The sequence below is a fragment of the Sus scrofa genome, unplaced genomic scaffold, assembly GCF_000003025.6.
Source record: "Sus scrofa isolate TJ Tabasco breed Duroc unplaced genomic scaffold, Sscrofa11.1 Contig59, whole genome shotgun sequence".
Lineage (NCBI taxonomy): Eukaryota > Metazoa > Chordata > Mammalia > Artiodactyla > Suidae > Sus > Sus scrofa.
The window spans coordinates 1,788,674-1,811,340 of NW_018085257.1; the positions used below are offsets into that span (position 1 = coordinate 1,788,674).

The window sequence follows — 22,667 nt, forward strand, 5'->3', positions numbered from 1 at the left end:
TTTGGTCATACACACATCTAGGTATTTCCACACCAGGATCTTTGTGGATGAGTGTAACATTGTAATCTGCAGATTCTGAATAAAGCAGACTGTCCTCCATAATGAGGGTGGGCCTTATCCAATCAATTAAGGACCTTTAAGATAAAGAATCACCTCCCAGAAAGAGGCACATCTGTCAGCAGCCTGCCTTCAGACTCAAACTGCAACTTTTCCCTGGGTTTTCAGCCTGCCAACATACACTGCAGACTTTACACTTCCTAGCCTCCACAATTACATTAGCCAGTTCATTAAAATAAATCTCTCTCTCTCTCCCTCTCTGTTTTTATTTTTATTTTTTGCATGTAAAATGGCAAACAAAAGTTCCCAGGTTGGGGCTCATATCAGAGCTGCAGTAGCCAGCTATGCCACAGCTGTAGTAATGGGATCCTTTAACCCAGTGCAGAGAAGCCACCAATCCCCTAATGCCACAACAGGAACTCCATAAATCTCTCTTTCTTACACACCCACCCACAGACACACAGACAGACACACACAGAGATACATACACAGACACACAAACCCTATTGATTCTCTGGTGAATCTGATCCTCTATCTCTGAACCAATCATCCACCATCCCTCCCCCACTTAGTCCTGTTCAGGGACAGGGGACAAAATAATGTCCCTGGAATAGGCCAGGCACATCTCTTCTAAATATTTGTAGGTGCTGATCTCCATGCTTTTGCCCAGGCAGCCCCATGGTTCACGTCCCTGCCATCATTAACATCTTTGGATGTAACCTTACCAATGAGCTCTACCTAGACCATATGGTGTTAAATTATGAACCCTAACCCAGCACTCTTGCCCCACTTTTTTTCATGTTTAATGTCACACATGGGGCATAGGGAAATTCACAGGCTAGGGGTGGATTCAGAGCTGTAGCATCTTGCCTACACCACAGCCACAGCAAATCCAGATCTGAGCCCATCTGAGACCTACACTGCAGCTCACGGCAACAGTGGATCCTTAACTCACTAACTGAAGTCAGGGATTGAACTTGTGTCCTCATGGATATTAGTCAGGTTTGTTACCACTGAGCCAGGATGGGAATCATTTGCCCCCCCCCCTTTTATGCCGTCTTTAGTCATAGATGTTTTTACCTACCAAAACTTAGAATGTATTTATTTCAGACATAGAAACCCATTTTCCATAAGACTCTGAGCCCATTAAAGAAATGATGACCATATTAAAATTTTTAAGTTTATGGTGTGTTATAAGATTAAATCTTGCTATGGAAAAAAAAAAGGTGCATCATGAGCTGGATCAGGAGTGCTGGAATGTAACTTCTACAAGGGAATACATTTTTTTAACTTGTATTCTAAGAATATAGAAAATTGCCTGGCACATGGTAGTGATGCAGTAGCTGTTTTTGTGCACAAAAATTGTAAATTCAGGGATTTAGCCCTCCTTCATGTTAGATGTGAGCTCTCTGGGAAAAATACAACACTCATTTCCAAGACTAAAGTTAATTCAATAGCTGTGCACTGTACTGAACACAAACATGCAGTTTAGGGGGAAAATTTTAGTCTTCCTGGAATGGGGAATTTTGGTAATTGGATTGATGACTCTGTGTGCCCCTACTGTCAAAATCACAATGAAATTAGTTTATCTATGTTTAGCAAACCATCAAAAGTGCTTCATTAACTTGATACTGCATTGACAAAATGAGCATTTTGGACTTCACTAAAATGAAATTTTAGATAGTTAACTGAATGTCTGTAGCTTTGGAAGGTGAGAAGCAAAGAATTGGAAGCAACCCAAATGTCCATCAACAGATGAATGATAAAGTAGATGCCATGCATCTATACAATGGAAGATTGCTCAGTGGTAAAAAGAATGAAATAATGCCATTTGTAGCAATGTGGATGGAAGGAGAGATTATCATACTACACGAACTAAACCAGAAAGAGACAAACTTATATCATATGATATTGTTTATATGTGGTATCTGAACAAAATGACACAGGGAGTTCCTCTTGTAGTTGAAGGGAAATGAATCTGAATAGTATCTATGAAGATGCAGTTGAATCCCTGGCCTTTCTCAGTGGGCCATGGATCCAGTATTGCCCTCAGCTGTGGTATAGGTCACAGGTGTAGCTTGGATCCCATGCTGCTGTGGCTGTGCTGTAGGCCAACACCTGCAGTGCTGCTTAGACCACTAGCCTGGGAATTTACATATGCTGCTGGTGTGACCCTGAAAATGGAAAAAAAAATCATATAAATGAACTTATACACAAAACAGAAATAGACACACAGACATGAAAACAAACTTATAGTTACCAAAGGGGAAATGAGGAGTGGACAAATTATGAGTTTGGTATTAAGATATACACACTCTTGTACATAAAATAGATAACTAACAAGGACCAATTGTATAGCACATAGAACTGTACTCAATATTTTGTGATAACATAAAAGGGAAAACAATTTGAAAATATATATACAATACAAAATATATTAAAGATCAAATCACTTTGCACTGCACTTGAAACTATCACAAATTGTAAGTCAAGTACACTTCAAATGAATTAGTTGATTAATAAATTAAATAATTTAAAAACTAATGTCCAAGAATAGATTACCATAATAAAATTTACAAATATATATATATATGTATATACTTCAAAAAGCTTTAAAAAAGCCAAATTTAAAAATAATACAACATAAGGAAAAAAATTAAATGTAAACATAGTTACACAAATACATAAAGTATTTTGGTGCATTGAGACAAAGGTTGAATGTGTGTTGTATGTAATGTCATATTTAGGGTTATGGAAAAATATATTGATAAAAGATATGACTGAAGGGAAAGAGATTGATTGAATAACAATGAAAATTAAAGTGCTAGAAATATGGGTGATCAACACACAAATTTTAAGGCATTTATGACAAGGTCAGTGAGTGAAATAAGAATGTTGGTTAGGTGATTCTCACTTGGCAAAGAGGTTATTATTTCTGAAAAGTATCCCCAGAGCCAATGTCACGTCTCTGTTCCTCAGGCTGTAGATGAAAGGGTTCAGCATGGGGGTGACCACTGTGTACATCACAGAAGCAATGATGTTTTTGTCATGGGACTGGTCTGATGAGGAGAAAAGGTACAGTGCCATCATTGTCCCATAGAATAGAGACACCACAGAGAGGTGGGAGCCACAGGTGGACAAGGCTTTGCAGATCCCTTTAGTAGAGGGGACCCTCAGGATGGAGAGCCCAATGCGGCCATAAGAGACCAGGATGCCACTCAAAGAAAAAATGAGAACTGCAGACCCTACAGTGAATATTACCAGCCCACTGAGAGAGGTATCTGAGCAGGATAGCTTAAGCAGAGCAGCAAGGTCAGAGAAGAAGTGGGGGATGATGTTGTCAGCACAGAAGGACAGTTGAGCCAGGAGAAGGGTGTGGGTCACAGCACTGACAAAGGAGAGGAGCCAGGATCCAGCCAACAGACATATGCACAGCTCCTCCCTCATGATGATGGTGTAGTGTAGAGGGTGACAAATGGCCACATACCTGTCATAGGCCATCACAGCAAGAAGAAGGTTATCAATGCAAGCAAAAAACATGAAAAAATATATTTGTGTTATACACCCTGCATAGGAAATGGATTGATCCTGAGTCTGCATGACCATCAGCATCTTAGGGACAGTGACTGTAGAAAGGGAGACATCTGTGAGGGCCAAGTGGCTGAGGAAGAAGTACATGGGGGTGTGGAGGCGAGGGTCCAGCCGGATGAGCAGGATGATGAGCAGGTTCCCCAGCACTGTGGTCAGGTACGTGCCCAGGAACAGGGCAAAGAAGAAGCCCTGCTGCTCTGTCTGGATGGGGAGCCCCAGCAGGAGGAACTTGGACACACAGCTCTGGTTCTCCCTCCTCATGATGCTTTTCTCTCTTCTGGGAATGAAGACAAATTGGAAATTCCTGTAACTTAGAAGTACTGAGCATATGGTCACATGGTTTCTCAGAGTGACTGTGTCAGTGTTCAGACAGGTCTCCCTGCACAGCACTCACACACTGATGCCTCATCCAGTCTGGTGAGAACAACAAAACATGACTTGTCTGAATACTGATACAGTCACGTGGAGAAAGTATATGACCTCAGTCAAACCCTTCATTGCAAATAGGGAACAGCCCATTCTTTTTTTTAAGTGGATACATCATGATAGTAGGGATTCAGAAATTAATAAGACAGTCCCACCCACGGCTCTACTGTCAGACTGCTTATGTGCTTGTGTCTCTCTTACACACACATACACACACACACACACACACACCATTTAAAGAATTATTTGGAAGATTAATGTACCATGCACAAAATGAAGTGCTCAACACACAAAAAAATACTTTTTATCATTAAAATTACTATAAGAAATAAAAAAGAAAGAAAGAATGAAAGAAACAAAGAAAGTGAAGAAAGAGAAAGAAATGAAGGAAGGAAGTTAGGAAATAAGGTAGGAAGCAAGGAAGAGAGGGACGGAGGGTGGAAGGAAGGAAAAGACAATTATGAAAGTTGCTCTAAAACATCAATAAAATTTCCATATGATTAAGGAATTTTACTTCCGGTATATACCTAGAATAACTGAAAGCAGGGAACAAAGAGGTATTTATACAGCCATATATAAAGTAACATTATTTAAAGTAGCCAAAAGTTGGAAAAAAAACACTCAAAATAGAACTTCCACATGATCCAGCAATCCCACTTCTGGATGTACACTGGAAAGGACTTGACTTAGGATCTCAGAGATTTATCAATTCCCCCATAGGCACTGCAGCTCTGTGCACAATAGATCAGCTCTGGAAACAAGCTGAATGTCCAATGACAGGTGAATGTATAAATGAGGCATATACACACAATGGAATATCATTTTGCCTTAAAAAATTAAATCCTGCAATTTGTGACAAGATTTATGAATCAGAAGGACATTATCATGAGTTCAATAGGCCAGTCCTATAAGAACAAATATTGCATAATTTCACTTTGAGAAACTCATAGCAGCTGAAAATAAATGGCAGTCACCAAGGGCTAGGGGGAGGGCAAAAGTAGTGCTGTTATTTAATTGAAATAAAGTGTCAGTTATCCAACATCAATTAGTTCTCAAGACCTGCTGTACAGCATAATACCTAGAGCCAAAAATTCCATACTGTGCACCTAAAGATTCCTTAAAAGAGTAGATCCCATGTTAAGTTTTCTTACCACATATAAGGACACAAGGACATTTTGAGAGGAGACAGATATGTTGATGACCTTGATTGTGGTGGTAGCTTCACAAGTGTGTGCACATGTCCAAACTCCTCAATATTTTGTACATTAAAAAATGAACACATTTTTGTATATCAATTACACCTCACAAGCTCTTTAAAGAAACACAAGACCACATCCACTCACCCACAGGACTCACAAACCATATACACTCACACACACAGAAAGTCCACTAAAAACACTAAGAATCATGTGTGATCAAACCCAACACAAATGTAACATAAAAAGAAGCAACATGCACATAGCAACCCAACCATACACATATGTATCACAGATTCCCAGCCTCCATGGTCTATTATTAGCACTGTACAATAGGACTTTCCACAAGGATGGAAATACTTTATAGTTGTGTTGTCCAGTACAGCAGCACCAGTCTCCTGTAACTACTGGAAACTTCACATATAGCTAGTGCAACTGAGGAACACAAATTTTAACTTCAGGTCATTTTAATTAATTTTAATGTTATGGCCATGTGAGGCTGGTTGCCACCAACCAAGTAGGTCAGTGTGTGAATCAGTCACTAAAAGCAAATGGTTATATTGTCAATGTAAACACATATTTTCTTGATCTCTTCTTCCTAGTCCTTACATCAACACACTCACCTAGTCCAAGGTATGGTTCCCCACCTTGCTCTGATCTATGCTAGTCCAGGCTAATACCTGAGGACGAATCTCTTATGCCTCCATGGCCTGAGGATATTTAGCTCTTCCCCACCTTTTTACAAGAATGAGAACAATGGAAGATCCGCATTTACCAACAGAACTGAGACCGAAGGGAACACCCCCCCCACAAGCTTCTGATTAGAGAAGAAGACACCTGAGTTAATTGCCCAATTCCTCACCTTCCTCTGGAGATGGATCCAGTGCAGGGACCAAAGGGACTGAACTACAGGAGTCCCAGAAGATGTCTCTAATGCCAGTAACACATTGGTGTTTCCTCTAACTGTTCAGGACAAGAAGTAGAGGCCATGAACACCCTTGAACTCTGAAGAACCTACAATGGAATCTACCACTCCACCCACTGCAGAAAGTACCAGAGTAGGACCAGATCTTGAGTTTCCCACACCACTGACCCTGAAGTGTGTTGGAGCTCACATCCCATCACCATTATTTATTCCATCCATGTGAAACCACAAGAGACCCACAAAACCAAAGCCATCTTGAGCAAAATGGACAAAACTTTAGGTATCGTACTTCTTGATTGCAAACTGAACTTCAAACCTTTTGAAATCCACACAGTATGTTACCAACATTAAAATATACATATATGAAAAAATGGAATAGGATATGGAGCCAAGAAATGATCCCGTGCATATATCATCAACTGAGCTTTGACAAGGGAGCCAAAGACACACAATGGGGAAAGGTTACTCTCTTCAATAAATGGTGCTGGGAAAGTGGATATCCACACACAAAAGCATAAAAGTGAATCCCCAACAGTGAAAACAACTGTTTGTGCCATCCCATCCTGGGGACTAAAAATGTTTGCCACCTTCATTGGCCACAACATTCAAGGCCATGATCCAATAACATGGATGGATTAGAAGGTATTATGCTCTGTGAAATAAGACAGAGACAATGATAAATATCATGGTATCTTACTTATATATGGAGTCTAAAATTTAAAGCGACAAATCAACAAAACAAAATGAAAACAGACTCATAAACACAGAAAAGAAACCAGTGTGTTGCCACAGGAGACAGTGTTTGAATGATGAGGGGAATGAAATAGGTGATGTGGATGAAGAGGCACAAACCTCTAGTTATAAAATAAAGAAACCATGATGATATAATATACGGCATAAGGAATATGATCAATAATCCTGTAAAAGCTTTTGGACAGATGGTTGTTAGATTAATAATTGTGGTAATCATTTCACAGTGTATGAAAATGTCAAATCACCTTGTAATAAACCTAAAACTAACATAATACTGTTAGCAAACTGGATTTCCACACAGCATCTTGACAGGGACTTGAACCCTGGACCCTCAGATTAAAAGTCTTATGCTCTCCTGACTGAGCTACACAGGCCCTGCAAATTATATTTCAATAAAGAAGTTAGTAAAAAGGCTTGGTGCTAGAAATTCCACAAAATATTGTTCGTCATGCTGAAAAATTTTTGAACATTTGCATCTTAGGCTAAGGATTTTACCCATGTTTCTTAATTGATACCAAACATAAGCCTTACATGTCCAGATGTTTTAAAAAATTAACAGCTTCATTAAGAATTTGTGTTCTTTGGAGTTCACTTTGTGGCTCAGCAGGTTACAAGCCTGACTAGGATCCATGAGGATGCAGGTTTGAACACTGGCCTCACTCATTGGTTTAAAGGTCCTGTGTTTACACAGGCTGCATAATAGGCAGCAGATGTGGCTCTGATCCCATCATCCTGCAGCTGAGGTCCAGCCAGCAGCTGCAGCTGTGATTTGACCCCTAGCCTGGGGACTTCTGTAGGCCAGAGGTGCAGCCCTAAAAATATTTTTTTCTAATTATTAGTGATTTTATAATTGATCAATTCTTTAAGGTGGTGTTTGCCAGCTTCTCAATAATAACTTACTATTTTAACATTTGTAATTAACTAAGTATCATTTGGTAGATATTTTGAGACTATATAACCACAACACTTCTCTTAATACAATTTAACCCACTATATTTAACATCCACTGATGATCCTTATTTGGAAAAAAAAAATATTGCAAATGTTGTGGCCAAATGGTGATTTTCTAATTCGATCATTTCCTCTATGTTGATTATCTGTATTCTCATATAGGAAGGAACTTCCCCTTACTCCACATTCATTTTTTTGTTGATTGATTTATATCATCATGGACTCATGAATTCTTATTTGTTCTCTGGGTTGTAACTCAGTTCTGATGTTATTCATTTTGAATCTCTAATTATTCCAGATTTGACAAATGGGAGCCCCTTCCAGCTAGCTCCCATGTCGCCATGATACATTGAACACTTTTTATTTTCAAGCTCAGCAAAATTTCCCTGGTTTTTTCGTGTCCTGGCCCCAGCTCTAGAATCAGCCATTTTTCTAAGTAACTTTGGTTCCTGTTAGAAGACACTGATATTCAAAAGTCAAATTTGGCATTACATGTGTTTGTTGCTTACAAGGCTTCTAAGTGATCTCAGAGAATACAGCCAAGAAACATATATAAAAGAAACACAGGATGTATAAACTAGAAACACAGAAACTAAAAGAATGGTTACTCCTAGAAGAAGGGTCAGGAGTGGGAAAGAAAGAATGGGAGAGGGGACCAGACAAATGTTGATACATAATTTCAATCTGTTTATACACATTACCACACATGATTTCAAACTGATATCTTCAATTCTATTTTGACACCATAAAGTTTTTTCTAGCCTCTCTTTTTCCAGGTACATAGATAGCACTTTTCCCCATTGAGAAGTCAGTCCCTTTTCCAGGACAAGTTTACTTATGTACTAAATCTTTGAATACATATAATTTCAGAATCCTGAGACCAAACCACAGTTAATGGCAAGTTAACTTCAGTCCCCCAAATTTGCTTCAAAAATATGCTTATGGTTTTTTACTTATTGTGAGTAGTTTATAAACAAAATTTGATATTCAATAATAACCTAATTTCTTTATTTTCCTCTTAGTCTAATTATGGTATTAACTTGAATTATAGTTAGGCTCATTTTTTCTTTTACTCTATTTTGCTTTATTTTCCATTTCCTTTTTATTTCTTAGTAGGTAAAAGTTAACATAGGCCAAATGATACAAATAAATATACTCATCTCTCCATCTTTTTCTCCTATTCCTACCCTATTCCTTGTAGTTAATCAGTCTCATTAGTTTCAAATAGTCCTCATGTATTTCTTCTTGCTAAATGGGAATATACATGTGTATATTATTTTCCTTCTTTTTCACATAGGAAATAGTATGGAATAGATGCTCTTTTACACATTACTTTTTTTCCATTTGATGATATAACTTGGAAATCCCTCCATATTGATTCATAGGTATCTTTGCCATTACTTTTCATAGCTGCCAAATACACAACTGCATTGATGCTCGATAGTTTCCTTTGAGGCCCCAGAATAAAACAGCAGTGATGAAGGTACTAAATGCCACCTAATTTTATACCTAAAATGATTAAAATAATAAGTTTCATGTTATGTAGGATATTATACCACAATAAATTTTTTTTAAGGAAAGGTGGTTGCCAAGGGGAAGGGGAGAGAGTGGGAGGGACTGGGAGCTTGGGGTAAATAGATGCAGAATGTTGCCTTTGGGATGGATTAGCAATGGGATCCTGCTGTGTAGCACTGGGAACTCTGTTTAGTCACTTATGATGGAACATATAATGGGAGGTAAAAGAATGTATACATGTACATGTAACTGGGTTACCATGCTGTACAGTAGAAATATATATATATATATATAGATTAAGAATATTTAAAATGCAAATCACAAACTGGATTATATTGACTTATTAACATGATATATGACAGCTGAATGCATATTCATTTGAAGTTACAGAGTTGCCAAACATGATTATTTTAGGAGATATATCTCACTGTGCTCAAGATTGCAAAAAGAGGGTTTAGGGATTGTCACTTAAATAAATTAGCGCTATTGACAAATATCTCTAACACCTGTTTTATGTCTCTGTCCTTGAGGCTATAGATGAAAGGGTTCAGTATGGGAGTAATTACTGCATATACAATGGAATCAATTATGTCTTTGTCATTGGAGTCCCATGATGAGGAAAAAAAGGAAACATTAGCAAGTGTCACATAATATAAAAACACCACAAAGAGATGGGAGCCACAGGTGGAACAAACTCTAAAGAGTTTTTTGGTGGAAGAGACACTCAAAGCTGTAGTCCCTATATGAATACATGAGCTCAGGATACTACTCAAAGGTAGGAAGAAAAGGGTTCCTCCCACAACAAAGATGACCAACAAATTGAGGTACGTGTCTGAACAGCTCAACTTCAGGCGGGTGGTGTGGTCACAGAAGAAGTGGGGGATGGTATTTTCCACAAATAAAAACAGTTGGGCAAAGGGGAGGGTGTACAACAGGGTGTGGATTCAAAGAGGAACCAGGACCCAGCTGCTAAGGAGACACACAGTTCCTGCCTCATGATGGTGCTGTAGTGGAGAGACTGACAAATGGCCACATATCTGTCATAAGCCATCACTGTGAGAAGGAAATTGTCATGACAACCAAAAAGTATGAAAAAATACATCTGGGAAATGCACCCTGCATAGGGGATAGATTGTGGCTGAATCTGAATGTTCATCAGCATCTTAGAAACTGTGATAGATGAAAGGGAGACATCTGTGAGGGCCAAGTTATGAGGAAGGTATACACAGGGGAGTGGAGGTGAGGGTCCAGCCTGATGAGCATGAAGATGAGCAGATTCCCCAGCAGCATGATCAGGTACATGCCCAGGAACAGGGCAAAGAACATGCCCTGCTGCTCTGGCCGGATGGGAGCCCCAGGAGGAGGAACTCGGACACACTGCCCTGGTTCTTCCTCCTTCTTCCCACAGCCGGGAATTAGTGAAAGTGGGAAATGTCAGTGAACATGCCGTAATATTATAGTCATGTCCTCTGTCCTATGAAAAGTCTTAATGTTTGCTACTCTCCCTTCATTTATCTTAATTTTTGGTGAATGATTCAGTCTTTCCAATTCTGGCTCCAATAATATGTCAAACGGTCACACTAACCAAGTCTTTTCCCAAAGAAACCAATGGATATTTATTTTTCATTCAATAAATAATTATTGAAGAACTGCTTTGTGCCATATTGAGCACAAGACCTGAGAACTCTCTATGTTCAAGTTTATATCTTTACATCAAGCCAGGTCAAATCTCTATAATTTTCTAAGACAAAAATGTGAACAGGGCGCAAAGTAAGAGGTATCAATCATGCATTTCCTCTTAAAAAGGATGTGAAAATCATTTGAAGAAAATTACAGAAGCTATGTCATGGGCTTTCAGTATAGTTCGCTGCATGCTACGAACTTAAAATCCCCTGTTATCAAAAATGTCCAATCCAGGTTTCCAAGCCAATGTCAATAGTTCCAGGTAATGTTAAAAGTATTTTACATGCACTTTCAAAATAAATCTTCCCAGTAACCCAAATAAATATTATTATACACATTTTGACCATAAGAAAACAAAAGTATACATTAGTTAAGTGTGCAAAGATACACACAACTAGATGCAAGAGATGGACTCACAACATAGCAAACCCTCAAAGTACCTTATTAAGCTGATACTGCATTGCAAAGATAAGAATTTTGGATTCTACTATAAGTAAACATTGGAATCTCAACTGAATGTTTGTAGCTTTGAAAGGCAAGAAGCCAAGACCTGGAAGCAATGAAAACATCCATCAACTGATGAATGATAAAGATGAAGTGGTACCTATATTTAATAGAATATTATTCAGCTATAAAAAGGATGAAATAATGACATTTGTAGCAACAAGGATGGAGTTGGAGATTATCATACTAAATGAAGTAAACCACATATAGAAAAACATATATCATATGATATTGCTTATATAGGGTATCTAATAAGAAATGACACAAATGAACTTATACGCAAAAAAAGAAAGAGACCCACAGACATAAAAACAAACTTACATTTACAAAAAAAAAAGAAAAGGGAAGTACAAATTTGGAGTTTGGGGTTAACATATAAACACTGCTATATATAAAACAGATAACTAACAAGTACCAATTGTATAGAATTTGGAACTATACTCAATATTTTGTAATATAATATAAGGGAAAACAATCTGAAAAATATATGATGTATATAATATATTTAAAACTGAATCATCTTACTCTATACCTAAAATTAATACATCATAATTCAACTATACCCCAAGTTGACTAATTAATAATGAATCAATTAAAAATTTAAAAATAAATGCCCAAGAAATGACCATAATAAGAATTAAAATATATATACACACATTAAAGAGATGTAAAAAAGCCACATTTAATAATAATATTACTCATTGAAACAAAATATAACCACACTTACAAACACATGCACAGGAGTTTGGTGCATTGAAGACCAGAAGTTGAATGTATGATTTGGGTAATGTCACATTTAGGGTTACAGAATAATAAATGGACAAGAGATATGACTGAAGGGAAAGAGATTTTTCCAATAACAACTATCATATAAAGGACAGCGAGGAAAAGTGCCAGAGACATGGGTAAGCAACACACAACTTTTTAAGGCTTTTCTAAAAAGCTCAGGGAGTGAAATAAGAACTTTGGTTAGGTGATTCTCACTTGGCAAAGTTTTTTTTCTGAAAATAATCCCCAGAGCCAATGTCATGTCTCTATTTCTCAGGCTGTAGATGAAAGGGTTCAACATGGGGGTAACCACTGTGTACATCACAGAGGAAATGATGTCTTTGTCATGGAACGGGCCTGATGAGGAGGAAAAGGTACAGTGCTATCTCATTCCATAGAATAGAGACATGACAGAGAGGTGGGAGCCACAGTTTGGCAAGGCTTTGCAGATCCCTTTAGTAGAGGGGACCCTCAGGATAGAGAGCCCAATGTGGTGATGAGGGACCAGGATGCTACACAGTGGAGAAATGAGACCCAGAGACCCTAGAGTGAACATGACTAGGTCATTGAGCTAGGTGTTTGAGTAGGACAGCAAGGTCACAGAAAAAGTGGGGGATGGTGCTGTCAGCACATGAGGACAGTTGAGCCAGAAGGGTGTGGGTCAGGACAATGGCACAGGAAAGGAACCAGGATCCAGCCAACACACATATACAAAGCTCCTCCCTCATGCTGATGGCATAGTGTAGAGGGTGATAAATGTCCACATACCTGTCATAGGCCATAACTGCAAGAAGAAGGTTAACAATGCAACCAAAAAATAAGAAAAAATACATCTGTGTTACACACCCTGCATAGGGAATAGATTGATCCTGAGTCTGCAACAATACTCTAACAAAAATAAAATTATATATTTACTTATATACATATACCAAAAAAACCCTCTCATGATCTCATCAACGTGCACAATCTGAAATGAAAAAAGCTATTATCAAGAAAGTTCAAAGAGAGAAGCCAAGAATGTCCCCTCTATTCATCTTTAGCAACTAGTAATAAGAAGTGGCTGAGCAGCAGCCAGAGTTGGAGGAGGGAAAAGCCAGGAAGAAAATGGTGCCATGGCTGCAGAGGCGGCGGCAACTGCAGCGTCCTCCGTGGAGAGGGGCACCAGCGAGGTCGAGCGGGAGATGGAGCCCATCCCAGGCAGCGAGGCCAGCACTGACCCCCTCCCAGTCATGGCCACTGAAGCATCTGTGCTGGACACCGAGGCTGATGGGCAGCACTCCTCTCCTCAGGCCTATGAGGCCCAGCTCCCGCCGCCGCCACTGCCGCTGCCGCAGTGGGAGCTCGCCTGCAGCCCTGAGGCTGTAGGACTGGAGCTGGAGGCAGAGGAAATGCCTGCTGGAGTGGTGGAGCTTGTGGCAGCCGCCCCTCAGAAAGGGCCAGACCTTCCACCTTCCCCTGCACCGCCGCCAGAGCAGCCCCAGGCTCCCAAAGAGTGCCAGGAACTATGGCTTCCCATCCAGCAGCCCCAGCTCTCCCGCCAGCGGCAGGAGGTGACTCCGCAGTGTAGCAACTGATCCCCAGCTCTGAGGTGCGGGTCAGGCTGGATGACATCATTGAGGATGCCCTTGTCCTGTCGTTCCACCTCTGGGAGAAGCTCTTCTCCCAGGTCCTCACGGATCTGTCTAAAAGAGACCATGAACCATATGGTGCAATAGCTGTACTTTTGGTGGGAAAAATATACAGCCATTCTGGTGGAGCAGTTTGGGCCCCACGGGATCCCTGCGACAGTATATCCCAAAGGGAATATAAGGATAAACCTGAGACCATTCAGCTCCAAAGTAATACATTCCAAGCAGGGACAGAAGTGAAGCGTGAAGTGAATGGTGCTGTTCCTGATGTCCCTTCTCCTGTCTCACCACCTCCTGAGCTGAGCTTGGCGGAAAGCCTGTGGACTTCCAAACCACCACCTCTCTCCCATGAAGGAGCACTTTATCCTTCCCCTTTGTTTATCAGGGAAACACATAACCAATCAATACCTCAGCCACCTCCTCAGAAAATTAAGTGACCCAAACAAAAAATGTACAGGGAAGAACCTACTTCAGTAATGAATGCTATTAAACTATGACCCAGGCAAGTCTTATGTGACAAATGTAAAAACAGTATTGTTGCTGAAAAAAAACAGGAATTAGAAAAGGTAGTAGCGCAAGTGACTCTTCTAAATATGAAGATAAAAAGCAGAGAAATGAAAGTGTAACTACTGTGGACAAAAAACTGAAAACTGACCATAAAGTGGATGGGAAAAACCAAAATGAAAACCAGAAAAGAAAAACTGTTAAGGTTTAAAATATTGCTCACAGCAGAGGCAGAGTAGTCAAAGTTTCTGCTCAGGCAAATACTTCAAAAGCTCAGTTAAGTACTGAAAAAGTGCTCCAGAGTAAGCACATTGATTATGCAAAAGCTCGGGAAGTTTTGAAAATTGCCAAAGAAAAGGCATAGAAGAAGCAAAGTGACACCTCTATGTCCAGAATTGTGCATTCAGAAGTTACACATAGATATCAGAATCCTAGGTCAGGTTCCCTTTCACCCCAGGTTCATTTAAAACCACAGAGGTATAGGAATGAAGAAAATGACTCTTCTCTGAAGAAGACTGGAGAAAATTCGGAGTGGCAAGATGGCACCCTAGCCTCAGTCTCATTGCACCTTTACCCGCTTAGCATGTGAGGCCACTTCAGAAAATCAGAGTCCTTCCAAAGGCCCTGAAGAGGCCGACCGTGAGGTTCAGGACACAACTGAAGTGCCTGTGCCTGGAGAGCAGGATGAACCACAGACTCTGGGCAAAAAGGGCAGCAGAAGCAATATCTCTGTTTATATGACCCTAAATCAAAAGAAATCTGACTCTTCCAGTGCTTCAGTGTGTAGCATTGATACCACAGATGATTTGAAATCCTCCAACTCTGAGTGTAGTTCTTCTGAAAGCTTTGATTTTCCTCCAGGGTGTATGCATGCACCTTCCACCTCCTCCACTTCCTCCTCTTCAAAGGAAGAGAAAAAGCTCAGTAATTCCTTGAAAATGAAAGTCTTTTCCAAAAATGTCTCTGAGCATGTCACACCAGATGGCAGGACCATATGTGTAGGGGACATTGTTTGAGCCAAGATATATGGCTTCCCCTGGCGGCCAGCCCATATTGTTACTATAACTGTGAGCCAGAAAGATAATGGCTTTTAGTCTGACAGGAGGCCCGTATTTCATGATTCGGGTCTCCAACAACATCTTTCCTGGCTCTTTCGCCACTTTCCCCCTTTTTAGAAATCTTCCAGTCATGCTTTAATAAGAAGATAAAGGGCCTATATCCCAAGGCTATCACAGAGGCAACTGTGGCTGCCAAGCAGCTGACCCCTGAAGTGCAGGCTATGTTGACACAGTTGGAAATGTGAACAAGGACAGTAAGGTAGACAAGAACCTTTGGAAGGCACTATAGATTTTCTGGTCTACAAAATAGCTTGGCCAAACTGGAGAGAGAAATTGCACTCAGTTGGCTGCTTTTTTATACTTAACCTTAGAGCCATTTTTAGACCAAGAAGCTTAACCTGAATAAGCAATCAAATTTTGTCTTAAGGAAGTGAGATTTTTAGCAGTGTTTTTCAGTTTTGAAGTCTAAAATCATCCCAAGGCACAGGAGCCATAGCCTCAACTGAAAATGAATTTCTTCAGGGACTGTTAATTGCCATTCATACCTAATACTATGTGTACACATGCTACAATACGCATATACAGAGATACATACACATACAAAATATAGCCTGTCACTGTGTGACACAGGTTGCATATTTGGGATCATACTAAGAGCTGGTGAGCTGGGGGAATAGTTTGGATGTTTAATGACTACTTGTTTTTTAATTAATGCACACTTTTCCCTTCTATGTGCATAATGGCACAAGAGTTTGATAGTAGTTTGACAAACTGAGATGCTTGCTGTTGAGATCCAGAATGGGGAAAGGACCCAATATAGGGGAATTAAGATTGTCAAGGTTGGCTAGGTTTGAATTGTCACTCTCTTGTTTAATGGAGACTTAAAAACTTTCAAACTTCTGGTTTGGGAGTTTAGATAGGTTTGTCTTTGGATTGCTACATTTGCTCAGATTTCTCCTGACTTACAGACTGTTCCTAAATTCTTAGGATATGTCCTTGGTGAATTCATTGTTATATGTGTAATTACTGCATTTTTGGATGTACATAGTATGATAATTTTTTTTAATTTTTGTTTAAGGCATCTGTTTGCAGGTCAGAAAATGAGAAAATGTTATTCTGCAATGCTCTGAAATGTAAAAAAAAAAAAAAAAAAAAAAAAAAAAAGCAAGCATAGTTCCCAGTGCTACACAGCAGGATCTCATTGCCAATCCATTCCAATGCAATAGTTTTCATCTATTAACCGCAGGCTCCCAATCCATTCCAATCCCTCCCCCTCCCCCTTTGCAACTACAAGTCTATTCACCAAATCCATGATTTTCGTTTCTGCAGAAAGGTTCATTTGTACTGTATATTAGATTCCAGATAAAAGTGATATCATATGGTATTTGTCTTTCTCGTTCAGACTTCACCCAGTATGAGACCCTCTCTTCCCACCCATGTTGCTGCAAAAGCATTATTTTTTCCTTTTTATGGCTGAGTAGTATTCCATTGTGTATATATACCACTATCTTCCGAATCAAATAATCTCTCCAGGGACATTTGGGTTGTTTTAATGTCTTGGCTATTGTGACTAGTGCTACAATGAACATGTCTAGGCCCTTGTGATGGAGCATAATAATGTGAGAAAAAGATATGTATACATGTATGTGTAATTGGGTCAACATGCTGTACAGTAGAAAATTGACAGAACACTGTAAACCAGTTATAGTGAAAAAAATAAAAATCATTATACAAATTAAAAACAAACGAATAAATAAATAGACTTCAACAACAACAACAACCAAAATTTGATTCCCATCTTCACACTCCAAACAGACTATAGGGGGAACATCAGCACATCCTTAAATGTCAGTCCAAATGCTAGTTCCATGCTGTTGAGTCTTAAATTTACATATAAAATTTGTAAACTTATTGTGTTTAGCATAGGGGACACCACACACACTCACTCAGACAATATCAAAATTTGGGAAGACCGAGGAAAAAACCTGAGGTTCAAAAAAAAAAAGATATTTACCTAAGAAGGTAATAGAGATAATTATAGAGAAAATGAATAATACAGATAGTTCCCACTGTGGCTTATTGGGAAAGAACAAGCCTAGTATCCATGAGGATTTGGGATTGATGCCTGGCCTCGCTCAATGGGTAAGAATCCCACATTGCCCTAAGCTGTGATATAGGTCACATATGCAACTCAGATCCTTTGCTGTTGTGTCTGTGGTATAGACATGAACCTATGGCTCTGATTTGACCCATAGCTAAGAAACCTCCATATGACATTAGTGAGGCCAATAAAATAAAAAAAGACTGATACAAACCAAATCAATCTAAGCTAAGTTAGAAAAATAGTGAAAGAAAACAAACAAAAAATATCCTTCTAGATCTATTTGAATTGCATGTGTTTAACAATGTAGCATGAAACAATTAATGAATTAAACCAAAAAATTCATGGTATGTCTCTGTCCCAGCAGTAGCATTGCAAATGGAGAATTTCTATATGCCATTATAGAAGTAGAAAAACCAAAAAATACACATGGATGAATTTATCAAAATGTGTGCAATATACATTGTTAAAAACTACAAAACATTCATGGGTGAAATTAAAGAGGACATAAGTAAAAGAGATATATTTTGCACATAAATTGGATAATTCAATGAAATTATAGAGGGGGTTCACCCCGCAATTAGCCTACAGACTCAATGTAATCAAAATCAAAATAACAGAGCCTACTTTAGAAGTTAATTCTTAATTTTATATTGAAGTGAAAGGGAATAAAAATAGACAAAATAACTTAGAAATGAGAAACAAACCACCAGAGTTACTTGACCTAATTTCAAAAGTGTTTCTTAATGCATAGCAATGGAAACAATAATAATTGCATGAGGATAGGGATATAGATTGATTAATAATTTGAATAGAGTGAATAAGTTTGAAATAGAACAATATATATAAGGTCAAATAATATTTTACAAATGCACCAAGGCATTTGAATGTGGAAAGGATATTGTTTCAATAAATGGTGCCAGCATGATTCAATATCAATATGTCTTAAATGAACAGTCCTGTGTTGCACTACATGCAAAACATATAACTAGAAATGTGTCAAATGGATGAGAACTGTAATGACAAAACTATATTGAAGAGAACGTTGGACACAAAATTGGAAAATATGGGCTATCAAAATTTACTGAATAGGATACAAAATCACGACCTAGAAAAGAAAAAAAATAATTTGGACTTTATAAAAATAAGATGCACCTAATCTTCAAAAGAAACTCTTAATAGAATAAAAGAACTAGCTTCATACTGGGAGAAAATATTTATACAACATATTTCTCATAAAGATGTGAATCCAGAACACATATAAAAGACAAGCAAGCCAATTCTTTTTTAAAACTAGAGGTAAAAGATTTGAAAACATATTTTTTCTAAAGAAGATAGCAGATCAGTCTGTATAGAGACATCCAACATCATTAGTCATTAGTTAAATGGAAATGAAAACAACAGGAAGATAGCACAGCAAACCCACTAGAATGGCTGATATCAGATGACTGGCAATACCAGAGGCAGTGAGGATGCTATTAGAAAATGGAACTCTCATTCATATATGGTTAGCCATAATGTATAATGTTGAACCTTGATGAGAATGTGTTGGTCAGTTTCTCCTAAAATTCAATATACACTTGACCCAGCAATTCCACTCCTAGGTAATTAAGCAAAAAAAAACAAAAACAAAAACAAACTTCTTCCAATAAATGGTTGGATGAAGAGCTATAATCATGAACATATACACAGGACAAAGGTGATACTGATATGTCACCTTTGTTGAGGGAAAGCTAATGTTCATTATGCTTGGCCCATGGTCATGTTAAGCCAGATTTAGTATTGCATTTGTTTCAAATCAAACATAGTTTAGATGTTTTGCAATGTTTTCAATTTCCACAGAAGATGAAATGGATATACTGAGGAGTGAAGGGAATTGCCCCAGGCCACAGACTCTGATAGGTAAAGCCTACAATTGAGATCTGTTTTCACAAATATTCTTCTCTGACAGCTATGTGGTGCTGAGCCTTGGGAGCGGTTTGGATCATATTCATCTTTAACTAAGTACAGTCTGAAGAAGGAGAACTATGTGATCTCTCACTGGATGTAGAATAAAAGAGATTATAACTTAGTCTCATAACATAAAACTGGTATAAAATATGAGTAGAAATGATTTTCATGGAGATTCATAATGAAGACATTGAATGAGACAAACACCAAATTCACTGGGGGCAATGGAAGACTCCAGACCACATGAAATTTCTTTGTCCTCTCGTTCCCAGTCTGGAATGAGTTGGAATATTTTTCAAACACACTCATGCCATCAGACACTCCAGAATCAACTAATCTGAGAGTGAACTGCTGAGTATAGGGAACAGCAGTGTCTTAGAGTGATCATTATTTCTAAAATCCAGAAGAATCGTTGAGTCCCTAAGTGGAGGAACTGAACTCATAACTGTGGATTGTTTCCTGGAGCAATGAAGGCTGCTCTACAGTTTCCTCTCCTGACCCACCATCATCACTACCACCAATCCAAAACATGCAAAGAATGCCGAATGGCAAGAAAGGAAATGAAAGGCTATACTTTACCAAGTCCCAGCTCTGTCACTTTTCTATGCCATGGGAGCCTGGTCAGCCTGGAGCTTCCACCAAATCATAAGGACCTTCATGTCCTCCTCCCAAGGCCCTAGCTACCACCATCCTATCCTCTGCTCTATGAATTTGACTTTTTTAGTATACACATAAAATTATATCATGCAGTATCTGTCATTTAGAGTTTGTTTCTGTCACCAGCATAATGGACAAAGTTCCATTTGTGCAAGAGGAATAAGTTCTCCTGAGGTAGAATGCACAGCATGATGACTAGAGCAAACCAGACTGTATTACTAGTGAAGTGGATCATAAGTCCTCTTACTGCACACACAAATAAATTAAAATGCTAAATGTGTGGAGATAATGAGTATGGAAAATAACTTGAATGTGGTGGTTATTTCACAATGTATACACATCAAAATATCAATATGAACACTTTAAATATATACACAATTTATATATCAATTTAACTTCAATAAAGATATTAAAAAGAGAACAATAAATTCCTGGTAAATAACAGGAGAGACTTAAGATCACTTAGCTATGTAACTCCTTAATATTGTAAATAAGCAATAATCCATAATATCAATTGAGAATTAATAATTTATACTAATGAATTGCTAGGAAGATACAGAATAACTGTACCTGCAATTCAAGTTACCAAATATTTACTGAGTATTAATTCCAGGCTGGACCCAATATTAGACATGCAGGATATGAGGTTATATGACTACATGTGTCTGTTATAAAGATGAGAAAACATCACTGAGATAAGACTGATGCCTTGTGGAAGAGTTTCTCCAGGGCCCCCTTCATGTCCCTGTTCCTCAGGCTGTAAATGAAGGGGTTCAGCAATGGGGTGACCACTGTGTACATCACAGAGGAAATTATGTCCTTGGAACTGGAGGTGCTGGATGAAGGGACAAAATACAGCCCAATAATTGTTCCATAATACAGAGAAACCACAGAGAGGTGGGAGCCACATGTGGACAAGGCTTTGCAGATGCCCTTGGTGGATGGAACCTTGAGGATGGTGGCCCCAATGTGGCCATAAGAGACCAAGATGCATGTTAGTGGGAGGGTGATGACTGCCAGTCCTACTGTGAAAAGTAGAAGTTCATTGAAGGATGTGTCTGAGCAGGAGAGACTGAGCAGGGCACCAAAGTCACAGAAGAAATGGGGAATGGTGTTGTCAGCACAAAAGGACAGCTGGGTCAGAAAAAGGGTGTGACACAGAGCATTGGCACTGGAGAGAATCCAAGATACAGTTACCAGTAAGGTACACAGTCCCTCTCTCATGATGGTGGTGTAATGGAGAGGGTGACAGATGGCCACATACCTGTCATAGGCCATTGAGGTCAGAAGGAAATCATCCAGAACAGTAAAAAATATGAAAAAATACATCTGTGCTATGCACCCTGCATAGGAGATAGATTGATCCTGAGTCTGCATGTTCATCAGCATCTTAGGGACAGTGACTGATGAAAAGCAAACATCAGAGAAGGCCAGGTGGCTGAGGAAGAAGTACATGGGGGTGTGGAGGCGAGGGTCCAGTCTGATGAGCAGGATGATGAGCAGGTTCCCCAGCACTGTGGTCAGGTACATGCCCAGGAAGAGGGCAAAGAAGATGCCCTGCTGCTCTGTCTGGATGGGGAGCCCCAGGAGGAGGAACTCGGACATGCTGCTCTGGTTCTCCCTCCTCATACTCCTCTCCTGTCTGCTGGCATGAATGGAGAGCAAGAGAAGCAGAAACCATCACATTATGATTTCCAGTAGCAGATAAAAAAGAGGCTCTTCTACTGCCGAATATGCCAAGGTCTGTCTACATTGACATGACACTACAAAAATCCTTTAAAGTGGATGGAATCCTCATGTTAAATGAGAGAACTTTATCAGACAAGTGAGTTGGATACAGAAGAGAATCTGGCTCAGTGGAATATTTTCATTATCTAGGAGAGAGTCAGCTTCTTAATCATCATTTGCAGCTATGTATAATTGTTTACACAAAAATGACCTAGGAGATGGATGTAAAATTAAATCTATATAACTTACGGTTTTTGTCTCTACATTTACAAACATACATAAGTCTTGACCTTCAAGTTATAAAATATTGAACTTCTGAAATATAAAACCAATTAATAAGTTGTATTTGGAGGAAGTTTCAACAACACATTGTCAAAGCAAAGTGGATCAAAAATAAATAGTCAAATTATCCATTATATATAAAGATCAAAGAAAAAGAAGCATACCTATTGCTTGGAATCCAAGTGTCCTGGAGCTCAGTCTTGCAATATCACTGTTTGGAAAACTAACATATTACTGCCGGTTATATACATTTTTACTAGTACTCATGTTCATCATTCTGTTACCTCTCTGATTCAACAACATCTATAACCAATCTCGTAGGATAAAACATGATGTAAGATAGTATGAAAAAAGGATGTTTGTATAAATATAAATATATATATATATATA

At 38.8% G+C, this 22,667-nt stretch overlaps 2 protein-coding genes and 2 pseudogenes across 2 annotated transcripts; 1 reads left to right on the forward strand and 3 right to left on the reverse strand.

The window, feature by feature from the left end:
• Positions 1-2,760: 2,760 nt before the first annotated feature.
• Positions 2,761-4,480, reverse strand: LOC110258975 (olfactory receptor 1J4-like). The gene has a single exon (XM_021082265.1). The coding sequence runs from the start codon at positions 3,907-3,909 to the stop codon at positions 2,968-2,970; it is 942 nt and encodes a 313-aa protein (XP_020937924.1). The 5' UTR covers positions 3,910-4,480; the 3' UTR covers positions 2,761-2,967.
• A 5,398-nt stretch (positions 4,481-9,878) lies between these two features.
• LOC110258950 lies at positions 9,879-10,729 on the reverse strand (annotated as a pseudogene).
• Positions 10,730-13,481: 2,752 nt separating this feature from the next.
• On the forward strand, positions 13,482-15,804 carry LOC110258951 (annotated as a pseudogene).
• Positions 15,805-20,871: 5,067 nt separating this feature from the next.
• On the reverse strand, positions 20,872-22,057 carry LOC106504191 (olfactory receptor 1J4). The gene has a single exon (XM_013993822.2). It carries the CDS (start codon positions 21,894-21,896, stop codon positions 20,955-20,957), a length of 942 nt encoding a protein of 313 aa, XP_013849276.2. The 5' UTR covers positions 21,897-22,057; the 3' UTR covers positions 20,872-20,954.
• Positions 22,058-22,667: the final 610 nt, after the last annotated feature.